At 42.5% G+C, this 24,431-nt stretch overlaps 1 protein-coding gene across 1 annotated transcript in view; it reads left to right on the top strand.

Moving 5' to 3' along the window:
* PLXNC1 (plexin C1) overlaps positions 1 to 24,431 on the top strand; it is a 374,777-nt gene that overhangs the window by 312,480 nt on the left and 37,866 nt on the right. The window contains exons 24-25 of the mRNA XM_069764349.1: positions 9,413 to 9,467; positions 20,816 to 20,850. Of these exons, the coding sequence (XP_069620450.1) occupies positions 9,413 to 9,467; positions 20,816 to 20,850 (90 nt within the window). The remainder of the gene's footprint in view (positions 1 to 9,412; positions 9,468 to 20,815; positions 20,851 to 24,431) is intronic.

The raw sequence follows: 24,431 nt of genomic DNA, 5'->3' as shown, positions 1-24,431 counted from the left end.
TTGCTCAAATCCAGACTTAAGACGGAAAGACCCACAAACAAGCAAGACCTGAAGGCTGCGGCTGTAAAGGCCTGGCAAAGCATTAAGAAGGAGGAAACCCAGCGTTTGGTGATGTCCATGGGTTCCAGACTTAAGGCAGTGATTGCCTCCAAAGGATTTGCAACAAAATATTGAAAATAAAAATATTTTGTTTGGGTTATGTTTATTTGTCCAATTACTTTTGACCTCCTAAAATGTGGAGTGTTTGTAAAGAAATGTGTACAATTCCTACATTTTCTATCAGATATTTTTGTTCAACCCTTCAAATTAAACGTTACAATCTGCACTTGAATTCTGTTGTAGAGGTTTCATTTCAAATCCAATGTGGTGGCATGCAGAGCCCAACTCGCGAAAATTGTGTCACTGTCCAAATATTTCTGGCCCTAACTGTATATATCTTTGTACCATGTTAGTCAGTAGATAGAAAAATATTTAGAATTGAGAGTCCTAAGTGGTATCAACCACTGAGGACTTTCAATTCTAAATACTTTTCTGTGCAGGATATAGTAAGAAACTCTGATTAACCCTTTACAAGCAGTTGTGTCCTCCTTTTGGCAGATTAATACTCTATATACAACTATATACTTTTCCTTTACCTGGTCTGCAGAATACGCAGGCCATTGTATTACATGTATGAAGGATAGCTAGAGTCAGTATCAAGAGAAGTTCAGACTCCTGGTTGAAGATAAAAGTTTTCACCTTATTTACATCTCACAGATTCGTTGCTCATTGTAATGCATTTGTGAAACAATTCACCATGTTTGTGAATCTGTTTAGGAGCAATTGTGAGAACAAGAGATTAGTCGATACTCCTATTGTATTCAATAGACAAGTGACTTGACAACACAGGTGAATTGACCAGTCCACTATAATTCCTACAAATCCATTCATAGAGCCACATTTACCATTCAGGTGCTGTATAGAATCATCCTCCCTCTCACAGTTTATACATCCCAACCTCATCAGATTTTGAGCTACCTGTTGAAAATAGAAACTTAAAGATGAATTCCTATAATAATGCTGATAGAAATCAACTGGTTTGCTAATGGCGGGTATTTTAGAAAAGTGTAAAGTAGCCAGCTCACCAATGATGATCACAGGTGCACGGATCTCCGTATTTTAGAAAAGTCTTATATTTTCATCAACTGTCACTACTTGTTATTTTCCTAGAAAATCCTCTTTAAACGAGTTTATGAAAATTGTTCACCTATGAATATGGGAATAAATGTTTGAAGATGAAGACCCTTCATCATTTTTTTCGTGTTTAACTGGACACACGTTGTAATAAGCACTGTTTAGCCGAATAAACTATTTTTTCCTCCTCTTCGTTGCTGAAATATTAGCATTCAAACTATTTGGCACCAAAACAGCATTTTATTTAAGTCAAGTGGGCATTACCAAACAGATTCACTGGGGCCGTATACTTCTTCTTTCTCAGTGTGTTGCTGCCTGCTTATGATTGGTCAGCATTAGAAAAAGGAAGAGCAAACTCCCAGAATAGCATAGAACACGGTTAGTGTGAGACATATATTGAGGAATAGTCTGGTTGCCTCACTGCAGAGTGATGACATGTGCTAGAGCACAGCAGATCTGAGTGTGGTTAGCTTATAGCTTTCAGCTCTTTTTTCTGTAAGTCAATGTGTGGGGAGGGGCAGTACTGCACAGATGAGTAATCTCAAATACTTCTAATAACTCTCCTCTCAAGTTTAAATTCAAATAAGCTTCACTGACAGGACCAGATACACATTATCATTGCCAAACCACATACAGTTGTGCACAAAAGTGTACATACCCGGCAGAATTTTTGCTTTCTTCGCCTTTTTTCAGAGAATATAAATGAGAACACCAAAACTTTTTCTCCACTCATGGTTAGTGATTGGGTGAAGCCATTTATTGTCAAACTACTGTGTTTTCTCTTTTTAAATCATAACGACAGCCTAAAACATCCAAAATTACCCTGATCAAAAGTTCACATACCTTGGTGATTTTGTCCTGATATCATGCACAGAAGGTGACACAAATGAGTTTGAATGGCTACTAAAGGTAACATCCTCCCCTGTGACCTGTTTGCTTGTAATCAATGTGTGTGCATAAAAGCTGAGTGAGTTTCTGGGATCCAGACAGACTCTTGCATCTTTCATCCAGCCACTGATGTTTCTGGATTGTGAGTCATGGGGAAAGCAAAACAATTGTCAACAGATCTACGGGAAAAGGTATTTGAACTGTAAAAAACAGGAAAAGGATACAAAACGGTATCCAAGGAATTGATAATGCCAGTTAGCAGCATTCATACTGTGATTAACAAATGGAAAATCAGGGGCTCTGTAAAACAAAACTACGGTCAGGTAGACCAAAAAAAATGTCATCCACAACTGCTAGGAAAATTGTTTGGGATGCAAAGAAAAACCTACAAATAACATCAGCTGAAATACAGGACTCTCATGAAACTAGTGGTGTGGCTGTTTCAAGAAGCACAATAAGGAGGCACTTGAAGAAAAATGGGCTGTATGGTCGAATTTCCAGAAGAAAGCCATTACTGCTCAAATGCCACAAAGTATCTCACCTACAATACGCAAAACAGCAGAGACAAGCCCCAAAACTTCTGGAACAAGGTAACCATAAAAGTTACATTTAGGCTGGTTTCACATTTGCGTTTTTTGCCGCTGCGTTTTAGCACAAAAAAACGCATGCGTTTTTTTTCCTATACTTAACATTAAAAACGCATGTGTTTTTTTCCGTGTTTTGCCGCCGCATGTGTCGTTTCTATGCATGCGTTGTGTTGCAGAAATGCAACATGTAGTAATTTTTTAGCGGCGTTTTTTTGCCGCAAAAAAATGCATGCGTTTTTTTGCCGCAAAAAAGCGTATTGCTGTCTATGTAAACGCATGCGTTTTTAAACGCATGCGTTTTAATAGAAAAACACAAGAATACACACTGATAAGCCAACCCCCATCCCTAACCCTAACCCTAAGGGATCCTAACCCTAACCCTAGGGTTAGGGTTAGGATCCCTTAGGGTTAGGGTTAGGATCCCCTAGGGTTAGGGTTAGGGTTAGGCACCCCCGCACCGTGAGTCAGTGCGGAGGACCCTTTTGCACACTCTGCGTGGTCTTTTGTAGGTTTTTGTGCTGACCGCAAAGATTCCTTTCCTATCCTCTGTCTATTTAGTAAGTCGTGCCTCCCTTTGCTGAAACCTATCTCATTTCTGCGTTTGTGACTTTCATCTTTACTCACAGTCATTACATGTGGGGGGCTGCCTATTCCTTTGGGGAATTTCTCTGAGGCAAGGTAGGCTTTATTTTCTTCTCTAGGGCTAGCTAGCTCTTAGGCTGTGACGAGGCGCCTAGGGAGCGTCAGGAGCGCTCCACGGCTATTTCTAGTGTGTGCGATAGGATTAGGGCTTGCGGTCAGCAGAGCTCCCACATCCCAGAGCTCGTCCTGTATGAGTTTAACTATCAGGTCGGGTGCTCCTAACCACCAGGTCATAACAGGTTAGGGTTAGGAAGGATCCCTTAGGGTTAGGGTTAGGATCCCTTAGGGTTAGGGTTAGGATCCCTTAGGGTTAGGGTTAGGATCCCTTATGGTTAGGGTTAGGGTTAGGATCCGTTAGGGTTAGGGTTAGGATCCCTTAGGGTTAGGGTTTGGGTTAGGGTTAGGATCCCTTAGGGTTAGGGTTTGGGTTTGGGTTAGGGATAGGGTTAGGATCCCTAGGGTTACTAGGGATCCTAACTCTAACCCTAACCCTAGCTATTTCTGTTTATAGTGGGTTTTCTTGTTGATTTTGATGATTGGCAGCTGTCACACACTTCTCATCATGCGTTTCAAAAACGCAAACGCAGGAAAAAATGCATGTAAATGCGTCAAAACGGCGCGTTTGTATTAAAACATGCAAAAATGCATGCGTCTAAAAAACGCAGCGTTTAAACGCGTTTAAATGCGTTTTTTCACCAAATGCGTTTGCGTTTAAAACGCTGCGTTTTTAAACGCAAATGTGAAACCAGCCTTAGAGAGAGGTCAACAAGGCCTATGATGAAAGGAATACCATTTCTACTGTAAAGCACGGAGGTGGATTGCTGATGTTTTGGGGATGTGTGCGCTGCAAAGGCACAGGAAACTTGGTCAAAATTGAAGGAAAGATGAATGCAGCACGTTATCAGCAAATACTGGAGGCAAATTTCCACTCATCAGCCCCGAAGCTGCCCATGGGACGTACTTGGATGGTCCAACATGACAATGACCCAAAACACAAAGCCAAGTCGACCTGCCATTGGCTACAGTAGAACAAAGTGAAGCTTCTGGACTGGCCTTCTCCTGACTTCAATATCATGGAGCCACTTTGGGTAGATCTTAAGTGCGCAGTTCATGCTAGACAGCCTAGGAATTTACAGGAACTGGAAGCTTTTTGCCAAGAATAGTGGGCAGCTTTACCTTCTGAGAAAATAAAGAATCTCATCCACAACTAGTGTAAGGAGGTGGCCGGTCCCCTCAGTTGCATGTTACAGGCTACTGCCAGGCCTCCGGACATGAGGGAACTGTTGCACTGGAATCTACAGGACTGAGGAGCAAGGACTAATAGCCTGCATTACGGGTCTCCAGAACTATAAGAGGGCCCCATGTTGAAGGGGTTACAAGCACCCAGATTCCAGTGTGTGGATTGCTGTGACTTTCTGCTTCTGCCACAATTGTGGGTACACAATCGTGTCGCAACTGTCTATGTGCGAGGGGAGTGCTCGCTGACAGCTGGCTCAGTGGACTCTATTTCTGTACTGTACCTTTAAGAACCCGGGTCTGACTACCTTACCCCGATGCCCTTGTTACACTACCACAGACTACCAAGACTTCAAGCTCTCATTGATGTTAGATGGGGCAATACACAATATTAAAAAATGGGGTATGTAAACTTTTGATCAGGGTCATGAGGATATTTTGGGTTGTCATTATGATTTAAAAAGAGAAAACACAGTAGTTTGACAATAAATGGCTTCACCCAACTACTAAACATGCGTGGAGAAAATGGAGAAAAAGTTTTGGTGTTTTCATTCATATTCTCTGAAAAAAGGCCAAGAAAGCAAAAATTCTGCCGGGGTATGTAAACTTTTTAGCACAACTGTATAGTGCTACTAACTCTGCTGTACTGCCACTTCCCCACACTGAAGGCTGGAGATGAAAGCTCTTAATCACACAACTCTGCTGTCCCCTGAGGTGACCAGACAGTGTCATTATATCTCACACAGAGCTTGTTCTAAAGGTACCGTCACACATAGCGACGCTGCAGCGATACCGACAACGATCCGGATCGCTGCAGCGTCGCTGTTTGGTCGCTGGAGAGCTGTCACACAGACCGCTCTCCAGCGACCAACGATCCCGAGGTCCCTGGTAACCAGGGTAAACATCGGGTAACTAAACGCAGGGCCGCGCTTAGTAACCCGATGTTTACCCTGGTTACCATCCTAAAAAGTAAAAAAACAAACGCTACATACTTACCTACAGCCGTCTGTCCTCGGCGCTCTGCTTCTCTGGTCTGGCTGTGAGCGCCGGGCAGCCAGAAAGCAGAGCGGTGACGTCACCGCTCTGCTTTCCGGCTGACCGACGCTCACAGCCAGAGCAGGAGGAGAGCAGAGCACAGCGCTGGAGGACAGACGGCTGTAGGTAAGTATGTAGTGTTTGTTTTTTTACTTTTAGGATGGTAACCAGGGTAAACATCAGGTTACTAAGCGCGGCCCTGCGCTTAGTTACCCGATGTTTACCCTGGTTACCAGTGAAGACATCGCTGGATCGGTGTCACACACGCCGATTCAGCGATGTCTGCGGGGAGTCCAGCGACGAAATAAAGTTCTGGACTTTCTTCCCTGACCAGCGACAGCACAGCAGGGGCCTGATCGCTGCTGCCTGTCACACTGGACGATATCGCTAGCGAGGACGCTGCAACGTCACGGATCGCTAGCGATATCGTCTAGTGTGACAGTACCTTAAGCTATAGTGGGGGTGCTTTTATCTTGTTTTCTCTTTGTATGCAGATGGCAGCTTAACCCCTTTCTGACATCAGACGTACTATCCTGTCGAGGTGGTCTGGGCCCCTATGACCACCGACAGGATAGTACATCATCACCGATCAGCCGCGCTCACGGGGGGAGCGCGGCCGATCGCAGCCAGGTGTCAGCTGATTATCACAGCTGACATCCGGCACTATGTGCCAGGTGTGGTCACGGACCACTCCCGGCACATTAACCCCCAGAACACTGCGATCAAACATGATCGCAGTTTTCCGGCGGCATAGGGAAGCGTCTCCTCCCTGCAGGCCCCGGATCCAAGATGGCCACGGGGGCCTTCCGGGTCCTGCAGGGAGGTGGCTTGCAATCCTGCAGCACAGCCTGTCAGATCGCTGATGCAAAGCTGTGCAAAGTCTCAGATCAGCGATCTGACACTATAGCATGATGTCCCACCCTGGGGCAAAGTAAAAGAGTAAAAGAAAAATATTTACATGTGTAAAAAAAAAGAAAATCCTAAATAAATTAAAAAATATATATATATATTGTTTCAATGACTACATTTCTTTATGTAAATAAAAAAAAAACATAAAAGTACACATATTTAGTATCGCTGCATCTGTAACGACCCAACCGATAAAACTGCCCCACTATTTAACCCCTTCAGTGAACACCGTAAAAAAAACAAGGAAAAAAAATGCTTTATCATACCGCTGAACAAAAAGTGGAATAACACGCGATCAAAAAGATGGATATAAATAAACATGGTACCGCCGAAAACGTCATCTTGTCCCGCAAAAAACGAGCCGCCATATAGCATCATCAGCAAAAAGTAAAAAAGTTATAGCTCTCAGAATAAAGCGATGCAAAAATAATTATTTTTTCTATAAAATAGTTTTTATTGTATAAAAGCGCCAAAACATAAAAAAATATAAATGATGTATCGCTGTAATCGTACTGACCCGAAGAATAAAACTGCTTTATCAATTTTACCAAACGCGGAGCGGTATAAACCCCCCCAAAAGAAATTCACGAATTGCTGGTTTTTGTTCATTCTCCCTAACAAAAATCAGAAAAAAGCGATCAAAAAATGTCATGTGCCCGAAAATAGTACTAATAAAAATGTCAACTCGTCCTTCAATAAACAAGACCTCAAATGACTCTGTGGACCAAAATATGGAAAAATTATAGCTCTCAGAATGTGGTAACGCAAAACATATTTTTTGCAATAAAAAGCGTCTTTTAGTGTGTGACAGCTGCCAAGTATAAAAACCCGCTATAAAAACCCACTATAAATAGTAAATCAAACCCCCCTTTATCATTGCCTTAGTTAAAGAAAAGTAATACAATTAAAAAATGTATTTATTTCCATTTTCCCATTAGGGTTAGGGTTAGGGTTGGGGCTAAAGTTAGGGTTGGGGCCAAAGTTAGGGTTAGGGTTGGGGCTAAAGTTAGGGTTGGGGCTAAAGTTAGGGTTGGGGCTAAACTTAGGGTTAGGGTTGGGGTTAAAGTTAGGATTGGGGATAAAGTTAGGGTTGGGGCTAAAGTTAGGTTTGGGGCTACAGTTGGGGTTGGGGTTTGGATTACATTTACGGTTGGGTTCGGGGTGTGTCAGGGTTAGGGGTATGGTTAGGGTTGGGATTAGGGTTAGGAGTGTGTTGGGGTTAGGGGTGTGTTGGGGTTAGGGGTGTGGTTAAGGTTGGGATTAGGGTTAGGAGTGTGTTGGGGTTAGGGTTGCAGTTAGAATTGGGAGGTTTCCACTGTTTAGGCACACCAGGGGTTCTGCAAACGCAACATGACGTCCGATCTCAATCCATACAATTATGAGGTATCGGCGTACTCAGAACAAATTGTACAACAACTTTTGGGGTCAATTTTCTCCTGTTACCCTTGGTAAAATAAAACAAATTAAATCTGAAGTAAATTTTTTGTGAAAAAAAGTTAAATGTTCATTTTTTTTAAACATTCCAAAAGTTCCTGTGAAACACCTGAAGGGTTAATAAACTTCTTGAATTTGGTTTTGAGCACCTTGAGGGGTGCAGTTTTTAGAATGGTGTCACACTTGGGTATTTTCTATCATATAGACTCCTCAAAGTGACTTCAAATGTGATGTGGTCCCTAAAAAAATGGTGTTGTAAAAATGAGAAATTGCTGGTCAACTTTTAACCCTTATAACTCCCTAACATAAAAAAATTTTAGTTCCAAAATTGTGCAGATGTAAAGTAGACATGTGGGAAATGTTACTTATTAAGTATTTTGTGTGACATATCTCTGTGATTTAAGGGTATGATAATTCAAAGTTGGAAAATTGCGAAATTTTCAAAAGTTTTGCCAAATTTCCATTTTTTTTCACAAATAAATGCAAGTAATATCAAAGAAATTTTACCACTACCATGAAGTAAAATATGTCCCGAGAAAATTATGTCAGAATCACTGGGATCCATGCAAGCGTTCCAGAGTTATAACCTCATGAAGGGACAGTGGTCAGAATTGCAAAAATTAGCCCGGTCATTAACGTGCAAACCACCCTTGGGGGTAAAGGGATTAACCCTGCTGTTCTGTTCGGTCTGGGGAGACCTATTTTGAACTTTGGTATTTTTTGGGGTGTTCAAGATGCGGTTCTGAAACTTGTGGTTGATTGACTTAAATGAGGGTGGGTCGGTCGGCCACGGGTTTCAGAGCCGCATCTTGAATATTTTAAAGAATATTGAAGTTCAAAGTCGGTCATTTTTGACCAACAGAACAGCAGGGTTAAGAATAGCAGATCTGTCAATACTGAGAGGAGAGCTACTAAAATTGTTTGTAATGATATTTAACTTTACAGCATTGCCTCTCCATCCATGTGGCTGGCTTAGGCCTCTTTCACACTTCAGTCTTGTTTCCATCAAAATCCGTCGTTTTGTGAAAAAAAACCAAAAAAATCAAATCCTGCAAATGTTGCTGCTGGATCCGTGTTTTTTCTCATAGACTTGTATTAGCGACTGATTGTGACGTCTCTCTCTCTCTCTTTCTCCAGAATTCTGTTCCTTTAAATTCCGGCAGCAGCTGCTTCGACGGATCTGTTAAAAAAATGGATCCAGTGCATCAGTTTTTCACGATCTGCACAGGATCCGTCTTTTCAACACTTTGATGGATTCTAAAAAACAGATGTGTGAAAGAGGCCTTTGTCAAAAGTTCTCTATACAGTATAATTTAATTTCAGTATCAGTTCCTATCTTGAGAGACCCACTTTCAAATAAAGTTGTGGCATTGACCTGTAATAATATTCTATAAAGCCGAACTTAGCTCCAGTTATTTGGGATAACATGACAACTACGATAGTCACAGAAGTTGAACATTACTGCTGGGACATTTATAATTATTCTTGTACTTTGTGAAATTTTCTAGATCAATAATGGCGCCACAATGAAACTTCTTGTGAAAAAAAATGGTCACTTACCAGGTAATATACTGATTTTTTTTACTCTTTCGGTCTGTAGTATAAAGCATCTTTCAGTTCCTGGCATTTTTAACTTTATGACTAAGCATCACTTATTAGAAAATATTTAAACTTTGTATCCATGTATGCTTTTTGTATATCCCATTTCATCTGGTTTTAGAGAAGTTGTGGCCCTTGATAAAATGTAATGTTGGCCCCTAAATGCTAAGATATTCTACTATCACACAGACACGTTTGTGATCCATTTACACAGACTGTTAAACTGGTGCCAATCAACTGTAAGCATGTAGTTTGACATTTACTAACCTTTTTACACAGGCTGACAAAAAATATGTGGACAGAATGAAGGATTATATAGTACAATCGTTTTCTTTCATAGTCCTCAAAACAGTCACAGCTACTGCAATCCTGCACACACGCATGCACATTATATATTACACACATTCCATGCTTTCCATATTAAGTGCTGGATGCACATGATCTCTGTAAATGCATACTCTACGCATTCTTTGTTACTCATATCCTGTATGTCACGCACACTCCATGATGCACATATCCACTGTATGTTACATATAGTGGGTGGGTGTAGCATAGAGTACAAGCTACACACACCATGCTACACACATTTCATGTTATATACGCTGTTTGCTACACTTCATGCTAGATAAAAATGCAAACGTGTGATAGGGTCTTATCCTAGTAGCTAATTTTGGTAGTTAATGTCTCTAATTGTACATGGTAATTCCAAGGAGCTACATCACAAACACCTACGTCATGAAGCTCCTAAGGAATAGATTTTTTTCTCATTTTGCCTTTAGAGGCAATTCAGTTTTTTAAGCTATAGACTCAATGCATCAAAAGTGTTTATCATAGAATTCTGGTGTAAAACACCTGGAAAAGTAGCAAAAGCATTGCATAATGCGAAGTTGACCCCCAAAATTGTGACCTTTACTGTATGCATGCCACTTTGCCACATTGGGCAGAGCTGTAGAAGAACTGTGGTGAAAGAGAGCATGGAAAAGCCTGGTTGTCAAACTCATCAAAATGGTGGCATCTCTTACCTCAAGTCCATGACTAGAGCAACTTTTCTGGTGGGGCACAAAACCTGCTATACAAATGTGTTACTGCATCACAGCAAATTTGAATAGACAATCAGGAGAACTGTAACATAGGACTGGAATAACAAAGAATAAATATCCAGTCAGCAAAATATTGTCATGAGGAGACTAAGTAGTGGCATTTTGCAATGAGGGAACATTTTTGAAATATAAGACAGGACGTGTTTATACAAGGAAAGAAAAGCAGAAGAGTAATTGAGAGCACTGTGTATCAAAAGAACAGTGAAACAAGGTGGAATATTGAGGTCTGTTCAGAATTGAACACACCCAGACAAAAGAACAGTACTACTCCATGACTCTAGTTGCAGATTTTCCAGTTATAACACCAAGATCCCTTGCTCCCATGTTATCCAACCTCCTCTCAATTCCTGTCCCAACACCCAATAAAACGCTGTCACTTAAGATTGGATACATTTGGCCAAACAGTTTTTATTTAAAGAATACAATTGAAAATCAACATTTTAATCAATCATCAGATTGGTAAGGTCCTTGAAGCGATAAAACTGTGGTGGTTACTAAAAATTACTCTGTAAACCATAATTAATTACAGCCATAACCCCACAGGCTTGGGAGCACCATAACCCAAAGGATTCCTTTTCCAAATATCGCATCCTACAGGGACCTGACAATCCATCGGAAGTCCTCCAAAAATCACCAGGCCAATAGACAATCTTTGTCAATTGAGGAATCCACATTCTAGTGAATCCCCTGGACCAATTTAGAGCCAACTTCAAGGTCCCCCCAACCGCATCAATGAGAACACTTTGAAAACTGCAAATGATCTAGACAGCCCTACCAAATAACAACATAGCCCATAAGTTGTTACCTACTGCATATAAATGCACTCCATCTGCCAATCAAAAATTGTCTGATCTGCACTCCAGATCAAAATGATGGACTGCAACGCAACCGTTCCTACTTGCAAAACTGGAAACAGATCTATTAACCTTAATCCAAGCCCTGTTAAGTTTTTGAACCAAACGAGCAGCCTTCCAAGTCCTTTGCAGCACAATCTCTGACCAAACCGTAATGATCCCCGAGAAAGATGCCCCTAGAAGCAACATATCATGCTCAATGTCCCTGATCAACACTATGAAAGGATGGACCCCCAAATCATTACCTCCCACTTGTAACACTAAAATATCAGGGATTCTATCCAGATGAATATAATGATGAACTTCCTGTAAAACTTTATTCCAACCCATACCTCTAAAACTAAACCACCTGATCACTACCATTTCTCTAGAAAAACCGAGCTGTCTATCCTCCTTCCTGATGTCTGCTTGAAGAGCTCTCAATAAATGCATGAGTGGCCCTTAATCCAGATCAAAATAGGGGTGCACTCTGAGATAGAACAACAAGTGGACAATAAAATGAAGTTAACAATTAAAATCAAACACACAGTCCACTAGTTACCTAAAGACTATCCCTCAACTAAACCTTAAGGTCTAATGTAAGCCCAAGAAAGCCGAGACTTTCAATGCCCTATGCAATGGATGATTTCTGAAATTAAACCACAAACAGCCACCTCTGTTGCAGCCCCAATATGAAACCAATATAAACATTTCTTAAATATCAGAGTAAATTGATACTTTGATAAAAAAAGAACCATTATCACAATATAACAAAAGACCATCCCACCGAGGCCTGAACAAACATCTTAAAGGACTCATGTTGGTTTCTGGAATTGCATCCAAAACTAAGTGCCTACCCCTTCCTACCTGATTAGCTTTTGATTTTTGACAATGTCACCCGCCAAAAGACCTCCAACTCTGTTTTTGCTAAGAGCAACAAGTTCCCCAACCCTTAATGCATCGAAAAAGCCAATGAAATAGCTAATTGAAACAGACTCACCTCAAAATGTGAGCTACAGCAGACAGCAACTCCCTGCCCAAGCACCCAGCAAAGCAAACGACACAGGTCACCTACTATCTTTTTGCCTGCTACCCCTGTGAAAACATTTTATGACCTGCCTCACAAGAAGATTCTTTGTCAAATCCCTCAGACTCTGTAATTTAAAACCAAAAGCCAAACCCAAGATCAAACAGCCGATGACCACCTTTTCTCTACCCCTTACTCAACTACAATAACAACACCCGTATTTGGTTGTCTTCTTATAAACCCTGGCCAAAAGATTCCAATCGACTCTCCCAAAGCTGCCAAACTGACTGATATGCCATCCAGGGGCCTGTAGCAAGAGTTGACTTAATCATGGTTTCAGCCATTCGAATATCAAACTCCATAATTCTGGAGGACAATCCAGACCACTGGCCTCCATGCCAAGATCCCAAATTTTTCCACCTGCAAACGAGAGAGTGCATCAGAAATTGAGCTCTGGACACCTGGCACATGAGATTCTGTAATATAATTTACCCAAAAACATAGACCAATAAATTCATGTGGGGTACCACCAGAAAGGTATCATATAACCAAAAAAAGGGGGGGAGTACCAACCAGATATAAAATAGAGAATATTTTTTTTATAACACTTTAAAATACATACAATAAGGAAAGAAAAAATGGGGACAAGGCAGAGTAGCCCCAAAGCAATCCGTACATAGGTCAAACAACGCATCACGACCCCCAGGAAGAAGCTATGTTGCGAAACGCGCGTCGGGGTTTTCCTCCTCACAGCAATCCTCCCCTCAGCAGGTACTCGTATGATGTTTCTTATATCTGCAGCTCCTTTCGCCTTTTCCCTATAACAGTGCGGTTTAGACTCTGTATTTGGATACACACTGGTATCCTCTGTGCATTTAGCACTTTATTTGTCATGCAGCCACATTATACCATTTACCTATTAGCCCCCAAGTTTAGGGTATTATCTATAGTTTTCATACCAGTGTCTCCATCAGTTTAGCTGTCCTGAATTGTTATTTTGCTGGCCCGTATTTTTCTGTGGTCCCTTTTATATTTTTGCACTAGGCACTTTACTTACACCTGATATTGTATGGTTTGTTTAGCCATTGGCACTGTCACTTTATTAGCTCTCTTATGTAGCTGTGTTTTCAGCACACCTGTTAAACCCTTTACAAACCTTCTTTATTACGGGACTAGCTACCTGTATACCCCATTTTAGGAGCTTTATAAACACTTGCATACATATGCATACAGATACGCATTACCTCATTTGTGTTTATATTTACTACTCATCCTGAGCCTGCTGATGCATGAGCATTTATTTATAATCTGTTTTTTTTGTACTTACACTTGATTGTTTGACCTATGTACGCATTGCTTTGGGGCTACTCTGCCTTGTCCCCATTTTTTCTTTCCTTATTGTATGTATTTTAAAGTGTTATCAATAAAATATTCTCTATTTTATATCTGGTTGGTACTTTTGGTTATTCTGTAATATAAGCGTAATGCTTATGGACAGACATTTCAACACTAACCGATGAAGAACCAGGATTATCGATGGGGAGGATGCCGAAACGCTTTTAATTGCCAACACCATCCCCATATTATTACTGAAATGCACTTACTTGTTCCAAATATGCGCTTTCCAAAAAATCACTGACACTAGTATAGGAAAAATCTTATACAATGTGATATTTTTTACTAGGTCAGACCGAGACCACTCTACAGGCCACCTTCCTGCACATCACTGTCCTTTAAAATAGGCTTCAAAACCAGAGCTACCCGCTGCATCCGTATAAAGCTCAAGCTCAATTGTCCACCACTTCATCCATCAGCAAGGATCAATCACTATAACGCTCCAAAAAAATCTCCCCAAACTGCCAAATCCGCCTTAGGCTCCTCAGACAAACGCATGTAATGCTGAGGGTCTTGAATCTTGGCAGAGAGCCTACGAGAAAAAGCCCTCCCCATGGACATGATGCGACATGCAAAAATAAGCTTACCAAGCAGGGAACCTCCCTCTACATTAGCTTTTTTGCCTGACATGCACTGCCCGCTTCAGCCTTCAATGACAACACCTTCTCCTCAGGATGCTGAAATCCTCATTTTACTGAGTCAATAACTTTAGCCAAAAAACATACACGTGATGGGGCCCTTGTTTTTTTCCTGATGCAAGAAGAATGCCAAATTGCTTGCCTACGCATTGAATAGACCTAAGAATAGTCTCACAACAAAGAGAATCGCTAACGCCGATGGATAAAAATTCAGCTAAATATTGTATGATGGATTCCAAACCCAAAACATCGCGGACTACCCTTTCCAAGAAAGACCTGAATTCCTCAAACAATGCACAAGAGAGAGAACATTCTGTGGGTAGTCATGTATCAACAGAATATTCCCCTTCCCAAAACAACCCCGGAACCAAATGCTGTCTGGTGAACCAGCACCAACCTAAATACAGATTCAATATCGGTCTTAGCCACAAGCTCTCCTTTTCCACTCGGCCTCATGAAACACATCACCTTATCAAACAATGTATATGACACAAAACAAAGCTCAGGGTTATTACCGTTGTTAACTCACATCCCTTAGGAGTAGGAAAGATGCAGAATCAGACTTATTTGGCTCCTTCTTAGGTACAAATCCCAAGGGGTAAACCACTAAATCATAAAAGGGAGGTCCTTAAATGGGCCGGACACGCAGCTCAAGGCAACTTCCTTCCTTAACTTTTGTGATGCCACCATTGAATATTCACAAAAGAGGAAAATATCAGCTCACCATCACAATTGATTCCATGCAAGGAAACCTGCAGTGCCGCAGTTAGAAGACCACATGGAAAAATAGGAAAAATCCAGCGTGTTGAATAAAATAAGAAGTCTTTATTGAAGAAATTTATTTAATGCAATGAATAAGGATTCAGTTCAGAAACGCGTTTGCCAGATTTGCACATTTTTTACTCATGCATAATGATGCAACTTTTTACATTTACATACTATTTTTCAATGTGAACCACTGAATATTGGTACGTATATTTAAGATTGTTCAGAACGCATGGGATTTCAAACAAAGGGGGAAGGAGATTCTAAAACCCTCACTGAAACCAGTTATCAACAACTCAACCTTCTTTCAATCAGGAAACCTATTTAGATAAGGGAGCATCTTGGTTAACTTTACCCCGGCATCACTCCCTTGGGCAGAGGTCCCCAACTCCAGGCCTCGAGGGCCGCCAACAGTGCAGGTTTTCAGGATTTCTTTAGTATTGCATCGGTGGTAATGTGATCATCTGCACAGGTGATGATTCCAACCCCTGTGCAATACTAAGGAAATCCTGAAAACCTGCACTGTTGGCGGCCCTCGAGGCTTGGAGTTGGGGACCACTGCCCTTGGGTATTATTGGTAAGTGTCTTGTTTCTCTTGAAACCTCTAGTGGCTCCAGAAGCTGCTTCACAGATGCCATCCTGAGGTGTTGAGGTGTTCAGAGGGGATTACTAGTCACTACCACTGACCCTGAAAATCAGGATGATCCCACCCTCTACTCGCCCGCATAAACATCCTACTCTTGCCCTACTCCTCCCCGCTATAATGATGATTCCACCTCCCTCCAACTCATAGTTATGCCAGCCTGCAGGTAACTGGAGCTCCTGCCTCTTTCTTTCTGTTAAATATACTTCAGGGGAAAATATTGCAGACTGTCATAAACGTTTCTCCACACTCACATGATCTTCACCACATTATCAATTTTGATGAACAGCGAGCATTTAGAGCAAGACAGCTAAGCTTTCAGTATCTGCACATAAGACTCTATGGAACAATCGGAAACCCAGGGAGATCATCAAAATAGCACAGCTATACGACATGCCTTTTTTTCTTATTTTTTAAGAAAGAGGATTTACTAAATATCAAAAAATTCTTAACCTCTTGTAAATATTTAAAAAAATATACTTGCTACCAGTAAAACTTTGAATGTAGATTAAATAAAGGCATGTCACTAGTGATCTCAGAATTTAGTATTCCAAGTAAACATGATATGATTATTTAGAATGGAATTTTTCATATAAGCCTAACCTCCCCACTTGATATACCAGTGGTTTGGTAACTCTAGTAATTAAGAGAAAAGTATGCAGGTGTTCCAACCAACAGCAACAAAGAGGAAGTTCATATAAAGCATATAGTAAACATTGAGAAATATTACAAATATATTCTGCATGTAATGTATTGCCACAGATACTATTTTTGCAATCATTGGTTCATCTTACATATAATGTTATATATTTGATGTAACATTTCGCTGGGAATTGGTTGGGAATAAGCATGTGGTATAAATTAAGCCCAGTAGGACACCATCCAGAACAGGGGCGGGCAATTAATTTTCTCGAGGAGCCACATGAGATACCATGACTGTTGTGGAAGGTCGAACTAAGAGGTTGAAATTAATTATGCTGACTATTAATATTAACATATTAAGTACACTCATTCATATTTTCTATTTATATTAGCACTTAATATTGAGCATAATTGCTGACATCCCCCTATATGCAGCATGAGCTCCCATACAGCCTCCCTATATACAGAATTAGACCCCACACACAGTGGCGTAACTACAAAGTGAGGGGTCCCGATGCGAACTTTCAAATGACGCCCCCCGCGCCAAAATATTTCCCACCGAAATTCACATTTTCCCTATTCATTTCGCACACTATAGTTGTGTTGCAATGTTGAGTAGTCTGACCTAATACTGCCCTGTAATTGCTGAGAAAAATGATTTTATAACTAACATGTCCCTATAGTAATATGTCCTCCCTCGCTCTAATTCCAAGCGCACTCCCGGCGTTTGAAATCTGTGTGCTGTTTCTTCCTGGTATGACGCTGTAGTGCGTCATTTCCAGACCTGTGCAGTGTGGGGGTGTATTGGGTGTACTGGTTGGCTCCGGAGCATGCGCACTGCACATTCTGATGCTGGCGAGTACATGCAATACTCCCCCACAGTGCACATGCTGGGCTCTGCCCACAGCCGTGTACCATTCTTCCCGACTCGGAAATTTACAGCCCGTACACACACGGCTTCGCTCCGAGAACCCGTACACACACGGCTCTGCTCCATACACCTTGTACACACACGGCTCTGCTCCGTACACCTTGCACACACGCGGCTCTGCACCCTACACCTTGCACACACGGCTTTGCTCCAAGAACCCCGTACACACGCGGCTCTGCTCCTTACACCTTGTACACACGCGGCTCTGCTCCTTACACCTTGTACACACGCGGCTCTGCTCCGTACACCTTGTACACACGCGGCTCTGCTCCGTACACCTTGCACACACGGCTTTGCTCCGAGAACCCCGTACACACGCGGCTCTGCTCCGTACACCTTGTACACACACGGCTCTGCTTCGTACACCTTGTACACACACGGCTCTGCTCCCTGCACCTTGCACACACGGCTTAGCTCCGAGAACCCCGTACACACGCAGCTCTGCTCCGTACAACTTGTACACATGCAGCTCTGCTCCGTACACCTTGCACACACGGCTTCGCTCCGAGAACCCCATACACACGCGGCTCTGCTCCGTACACCTTGTACACACGCGGCTCTGCTCCGTACACCTTGTACACACACGGCTCTGCTCCCTACACCTTGCACACACGCCTTCGCTCCGAGAACCCCGTACACACGCGGCTCTGATCCGTACAGCTTGTACACACGCGGCTCTGCTCCGTACACCTTGTACACACACGGCTCTGCTCCCTACACCTTGCACACACGGCTTCACTCCGAGAACCCCGTACACACGCGGCTCTGCTCCTTACACCTTGTACACACGCGGCTCTGCTCCTTACACCTTGTACACACGTGGCTCTGCTCCTTACACCTTGTACACACGCGGCTCTGCTCCTTAAACCTTGTACACACGCGGCTCTGCACCTTACACCTTGTACACACGTGGCTCTGCACCTTACACCTTGTACACACGCGGCTCTGCTCCTTACACCTTGTACACACGCGGCTCTGCTCCTTACACCTTGTACACAGGCGGCTCTGCTCCTTACACCTTGTACACACGTGGCTCTGCTCCTTACACCTTGTACACACACGGCTCTGCTCCTTACACCTTGAACACATGCGGCTTTGCTCCTTACACTTTGTACACAGGCGGCTCTGCTCCTTACACCCTGTACACACGTGGCTCTGCACCTTACACCTTGTACACACGCGGCTCTGCTCCTTACACCTTGTACACACGTGGCTCTGCTCCTTACACCTTGTACACACGCGGCTCTGCTCCTTAAACCTTGTACACACGCGGCTCTGCTCCTTACACCTTGTACACACGCGGCTCTGCACCTTACATCTTGTACACACGCGGCTCTGCTCCTTACACCTTGTACACACGCGGCTCTGCTCCTTACACCTTGTACACATGCGGCTCTGCTCCTTACACCTTGTACACTCGCGGCTCTGCACCTTACACCTTGTACACACGCGGCTCCGCTCCGTACACCTTGTACACACGCGGCTCCGCTCCATACACCTCACACACACAGCTCCGCTTCGTACACTCAATACACACGCTTCTCCGCTCCATCCACCCCGTACACACGCGGCTCCACTCCATACACCTCTTAAACATGCAGTACCACTCCATACACCCCATACATACACGACTCCGCTCACCTCTTTCACCCTCGGCTCAGCTTTGTAGACCTCGTACACACCTGACTCCGCTCCGTACACCTCGTACACATTGCTCCACTACACACATACACGGTTCCGCTCTGTACACCTTGTACACACACGGCTCTGTTACATAAACATCCCCTCATTCAGCACCATGACAATCAAGCACAGCAGTCCTGCATAGTGCATACACTGAGGCCACTGATCATGTGACCCCTGATTCCTTCCCTCCTGTGACCTCATCACGGGTTCTGTGCGCACAGAACAGGTGTGTGTGTGTGTGCGTGTGTGTGTCAGGTGTAAGCAGCACATCAGCACTTTACAGCTGCGACTGCACTTCACTCACCAGCTGCTGCCTTCCATCTCTCAAGCTTCAGTCAGTGACACGCCCAGCCCTTCTGCTAGGTCACATGTCCTTCACGGACACGCCCAGTCGCCCCACACTGCTGAAAGTCTGGGGAAGCTGTGGGCGTGGCCAGCAGGATGCGTGTGTGACTTGTCTCCTTTGTTTCCCCTGCTACTTGTTTGCTCGACTGGGCGGGCCCTGAAAACACTGCGGGCCCAGTCGCAGTCGCGACCCCTGCGACCGCAGTTGTTATGCCCCTGCCCACACAACCTAATATATACAGCATCAGCCCAAACACAGCTTCCCTATATACAACATGAGCCCCACACAGCCCCTATATGCAGCATGAGCTCCCACACAGCCCCTATATATAGCATGATACCCTACACAGCCTCAGTATACACAACACAGCATGAAGCCCACACAGCCTCCCTATATACACCATGAGCCCTACATAACCTATACACAGCATGAGTCCCCATATAAACCCCTATATACCGCATAAGCCCCACATAGCCTTCTATATGCATTTAAAAATCGCATACATATATGTAAGTAAATAAACACATACCTGGCTCCTGTTCTCTAATGCTTTACTCTGGACTCTGGGGCACTGACTCTCCTACGCAGCGCAAAGTAAAGTATGAACCCCTACACAGCCCTCAATTTACAGTATGAGCCCCCCACATAACCTCCAAATACAATATAAGTCTCCACACAGCCCCCTCTATTCAGTATGAGCGCTAATACACCACCCTATATACTGTATGAGCCCCACATATCCTCCCTATATAGCAGTATGAGCCCCCACATAGCCTCCTATATACAGCATGAGCCTCCACATAGCCTCCCTATACAACAGTATGCGCCCTCACATAGCCTCCTATATACAGCATGAACCCCCACATAGCTTCCAACATACAGCATGAGCCTCCACTCAGCACCCTATATTCAGTATGAGCCTCCACACAGCCTCTTATATGTAGTATGAACCCCAGCACAGAGCCCTATATACAGTATGAGCCTATACACCGCTTCCTGTGTATAGTATGAGCCCTGACACAGCCCTATATACACTATGAATAACCACACAGCCTCCTATATACAGTATGTGCCCCCTATCTACAGCATTAGCACCCACATAGCCACTTATATTCAACATGAACCCCACATAGTATCCAAAATACAGCATGAGCCCTCACATAGCTTTCTATACATAGCATGACCCCCACATAGCCTCCAATATAATGTTCGATTAGGTGGAAAAAAACTGGCACAGATTCTGTTTAATGTTTAATAGCATGGGCAACTTTTAGCTAAATTATGCTTTCTGTAAAATTTTATTTAGATATTGAATATTCCAAGGATCAATACTGCCATTTGGTAAGTGAATACAGTTTACAAACATTCCACTGTTTATGGTGTATATATTTAAACGTTCTATTCTAGAGGGTGTAGCATTTACAATATTATTGGCATTAAACTGTTGTCAGATACATGAAGATTTTCTAACCATATTTTGTTATTACAACACTCATTGAAGGGAACCTGTCAAGCCCCCTGATACTTTTAACACATTTCCGAAATCAGGCTTAATAGTACACCGATGTCATACTCCCTCCCTTTGATGTGGGCTGCGGCGCTGAGCCCACATCTTTTCCGGCACATGTCAGCTGTTTTGAACAGCTGACTTGTGCATCTAATAGCTGTCTCGGTTCGCAAAAATAAGCCCTCACCCACTCGAGATCATGAAAAATGGAGAGGCTACGGGTATCGGAAAATGGCGCAATTTTTTTTTTTAACAAGTTTTGGAATTTTTTTTCACCTCTTAAATATAAAAAAATATACATGTTTGGTGCCTATTAACTCATAATTACCTGGGGTCATTTTGACCAAAAAATAGAAAGGTATGGTTCTGGGAAGAAGGGGAGCAAAAAATGAAAATGAAAATGCAAAACCACAAACACCTCTGGTCGTTAAGGAGTTAAACTGCTTCAATGACCTTTTAAACATTTCTTCATGTTTTCGACAATATGTTTATTGTTTCATGGAACAGCAGGTAAAGGAGAAGAATTAAGTTACAGTACATACGGCGCCTTGCTGCATGCTAATAAACCAAGACTAAGGTTACTCCGAATTCTGTAGCTGCAGTTGAATCAACCAGACATGATTACCTTCCCCACTCTGAAGTTTGCACCCCCTCTGACATCTCTCTTCCCTGGCATGGCTCTGCTCTGCATTGGGCTGTTAGTGCAGTTTAGTGGTTCATTGGTATACAGCTAGGTACTGTATATGTTGTTTTTTCTCCTAAATGTACAGTTCTATAAAACAATAAGCATAATACTGGAAAATGTGAATAAACATCTGAAATGCAATGGGACCTGAGTAAAAACACACTGCAGGCGCTGTCATATGTATATTATGCAGGTTCCAGTATTAAAATGATTAATTGGTTTAAATATGAATAACGCATTTCAGCTCCCAGGATTAGAACCTTTATTAGATAAGTGACATGATAGGAGCATTAGGGCAGTTTTTTTGTGTAATTTAAAAAGATGATTAAAAAGTGACCAGTTGGTATTTCACATTCATAAATCACGTTTTATGAAAATACATAGTTCTACAATTACTCATATTGTATTCTTGATAGTACAATTAAAGTTGGAAGAATGATTTTTTTTTATGAACTGTCCTTTAAAAGAATTTGAAACAGAAATGGTCCATTGATCAGTGATGGGGACATGATTGACAGGTCACCTTAGATTAATTTTACGCATGTGTAAGTGACATACCATGGGGCGCTTGGTGCCCTATTAGTATTTAAAAAACGTAAATTACTATTCCTATCATGTAACTTAACGGTCAAGTTGCATGAAAGTCGTCTTAAAGTGTAATTGGACCTTGCAGGATCACCTTAAAAAAGAGGCTTTCTCCCCATTTGCTGTTTTTACTGATTTCTAATAAAGAAAATGCTGTGACTGTAATATTTCCAACTAAAGTTTGAGAAACATTTTGCATCATGAACATAAGAAAAGTGTGAAGACTGAATGTGAAGTTTGACTTGTGAGCAGTACATCACAAGGTGACAAAGTCCCACACAGATAGAAGACAGGACGGAGACAATGCTATGCAGAAAAAGTTCAGCATATACTCAGGTGTCCCATCATAACACAGTTTTTTCTTTTAAATTTTTCTTTTCACTTACTGAATTTACTGGAACCCATTTCTGAATGATAAGTCACTTACTGTTAAGACTACAATATTATGAAAATGTTTAAATGGGGTTTCCACTAATGGGCAACCACTTCGTAAATGCTACAGCGTCCAATAAAAAATCTGGCAGTCATCTCCCGGACTTTCTGCAGCCTCCACATTTCTATCAACTGAAACTCTTTTTCGCCAGTGACCGCTCATGCTAATATACAGTGGGGCAAAAAAGTATTTAGTCAGTCAGCAATAGTGCAAGTTCCACCACTTAAAAAGATGAGAGGCGTCTGTAATTTACATCATAGGTAGGCCTCAACTATGGGAGACAAACTGAGAAAAAAAAATCCAGAAAATCACATTGTCTGTTTTTTTAACATTTTATTTGCATCTTATGGTGGAAAATAAGTATTTGGTCAGAAACAAAATTTCATCTCAATACTTTGTAATATATCCTTTGTTGGCAATGACAGAGGTCAAACATTTTCTGTAAGTCTTCACAAGGTTGCCACACACTGTTGTTGGTATGTTGGCCCATTCCTCCATGCAGATCTCCTCTAGAGCAGTGATGTTTTTGGCTTTTCGCTTGGCAACACGGACTTTCAACTCCCTCCAAAGGTTTTCTATAGGGTTGAGATCTGGAGACTGGCTAGGCCACTCCAGGACCTTGAAATGCTTCTTACGAAGCCACTCCTTCGTTGCCCTGGCGGTGTGCTTTGGATCATTGTCATGTTGAAAGACCCAGTCACGTTTCATATTCAATGCCCTTGCTGATGGAAGGAGGTTTGCACTCAAAATCTCACGATACATGGCCCCATTCATTCTTTCATGTACCTGGATCAGTCGTCCTGGCCCCTTTGCAGAGAAACAGCCCCAAAGCATGATGTTTCCACCACCATGCTTTACAGTAGGTATGGTGTTTGATGGATGCAACTCAGTATTCTTTTTCCTCCAAACACGACAAGTTGTGTTTCTACCAAACAGTTCCAGTTTGGTTTCATCAGACCATAGGACATTCTCCCAAAACTCCTCTGGATCATCCAAATGCTCTCTAGCAAACTTCAGATGGGCCCGGACATGTACTGGCTTAAGCAGTGGGACACGTCTGGCACTGCAGGATCTGAGTCCATGGTGGCGTAGTGTGTTACTTATGGTAGGCCTTGTTACATTGGTCCCAGCTCTCTGCAGTTCATTCACTAGGTCCCCCCGCGTGGTTCTGGGATTTTTGCTCACCGTTCTTGTGATCATTCTGACCCCACGGGGTGGGATTTTGCGTGGAACCCCAGATCGAGGGAGATTATCAGTGGTCTTGTATGTCTTCCATTTTCTAATTATTGCTCCCACTGTTGATTTCGTCACTCCAAGCTGGTTGGCTATTGCAGATTCAGTCTTCCCAGCCTGGTGCAGGGCTACAATTTTGTTTCTGGTGTCCTTTGACAGCTCTTTGGTCTTCACCATAGTGGAGTTTGGAGTCAGACTGTTTGAGGGTGTGCACAGGTGTCTTTTTATACTGATAACAAGTTTAAAGAGGTGCCATTACTACAGGTAATGAGTGGAGGAAAGAGGAGACTCTTAAAGAAGAAGTTACAGGTCTGTGAGAGCCAGAAATCTTGATTGTTTGTTTCTGACCAAATACTTATTTTCCACCATAAAATGCAAAAAAAATTATAAAAAAACAGACAATGTGATTTTCTGTTTTTTTTTCCTCAGTTTGTCTCCCACAGTTGAGGTCTACCTATGATGTAAATTACAGACGCCTC

This window comes from Ranitomeya imitator, chromosome 4 (genome assembly GCF_032444005.1).
Source record: "Ranitomeya imitator isolate aRanImi1 chromosome 4, aRanImi1.pri, whole genome shotgun sequence".
NCBI lineage: Eukaryota > Metazoa > Chordata > Amphibia > Anura > Dendrobatidae > Ranitomeya > Ranitomeya imitator.
This window is presented reverse-complemented; position numbering and strand designations above follow the sequence as displayed.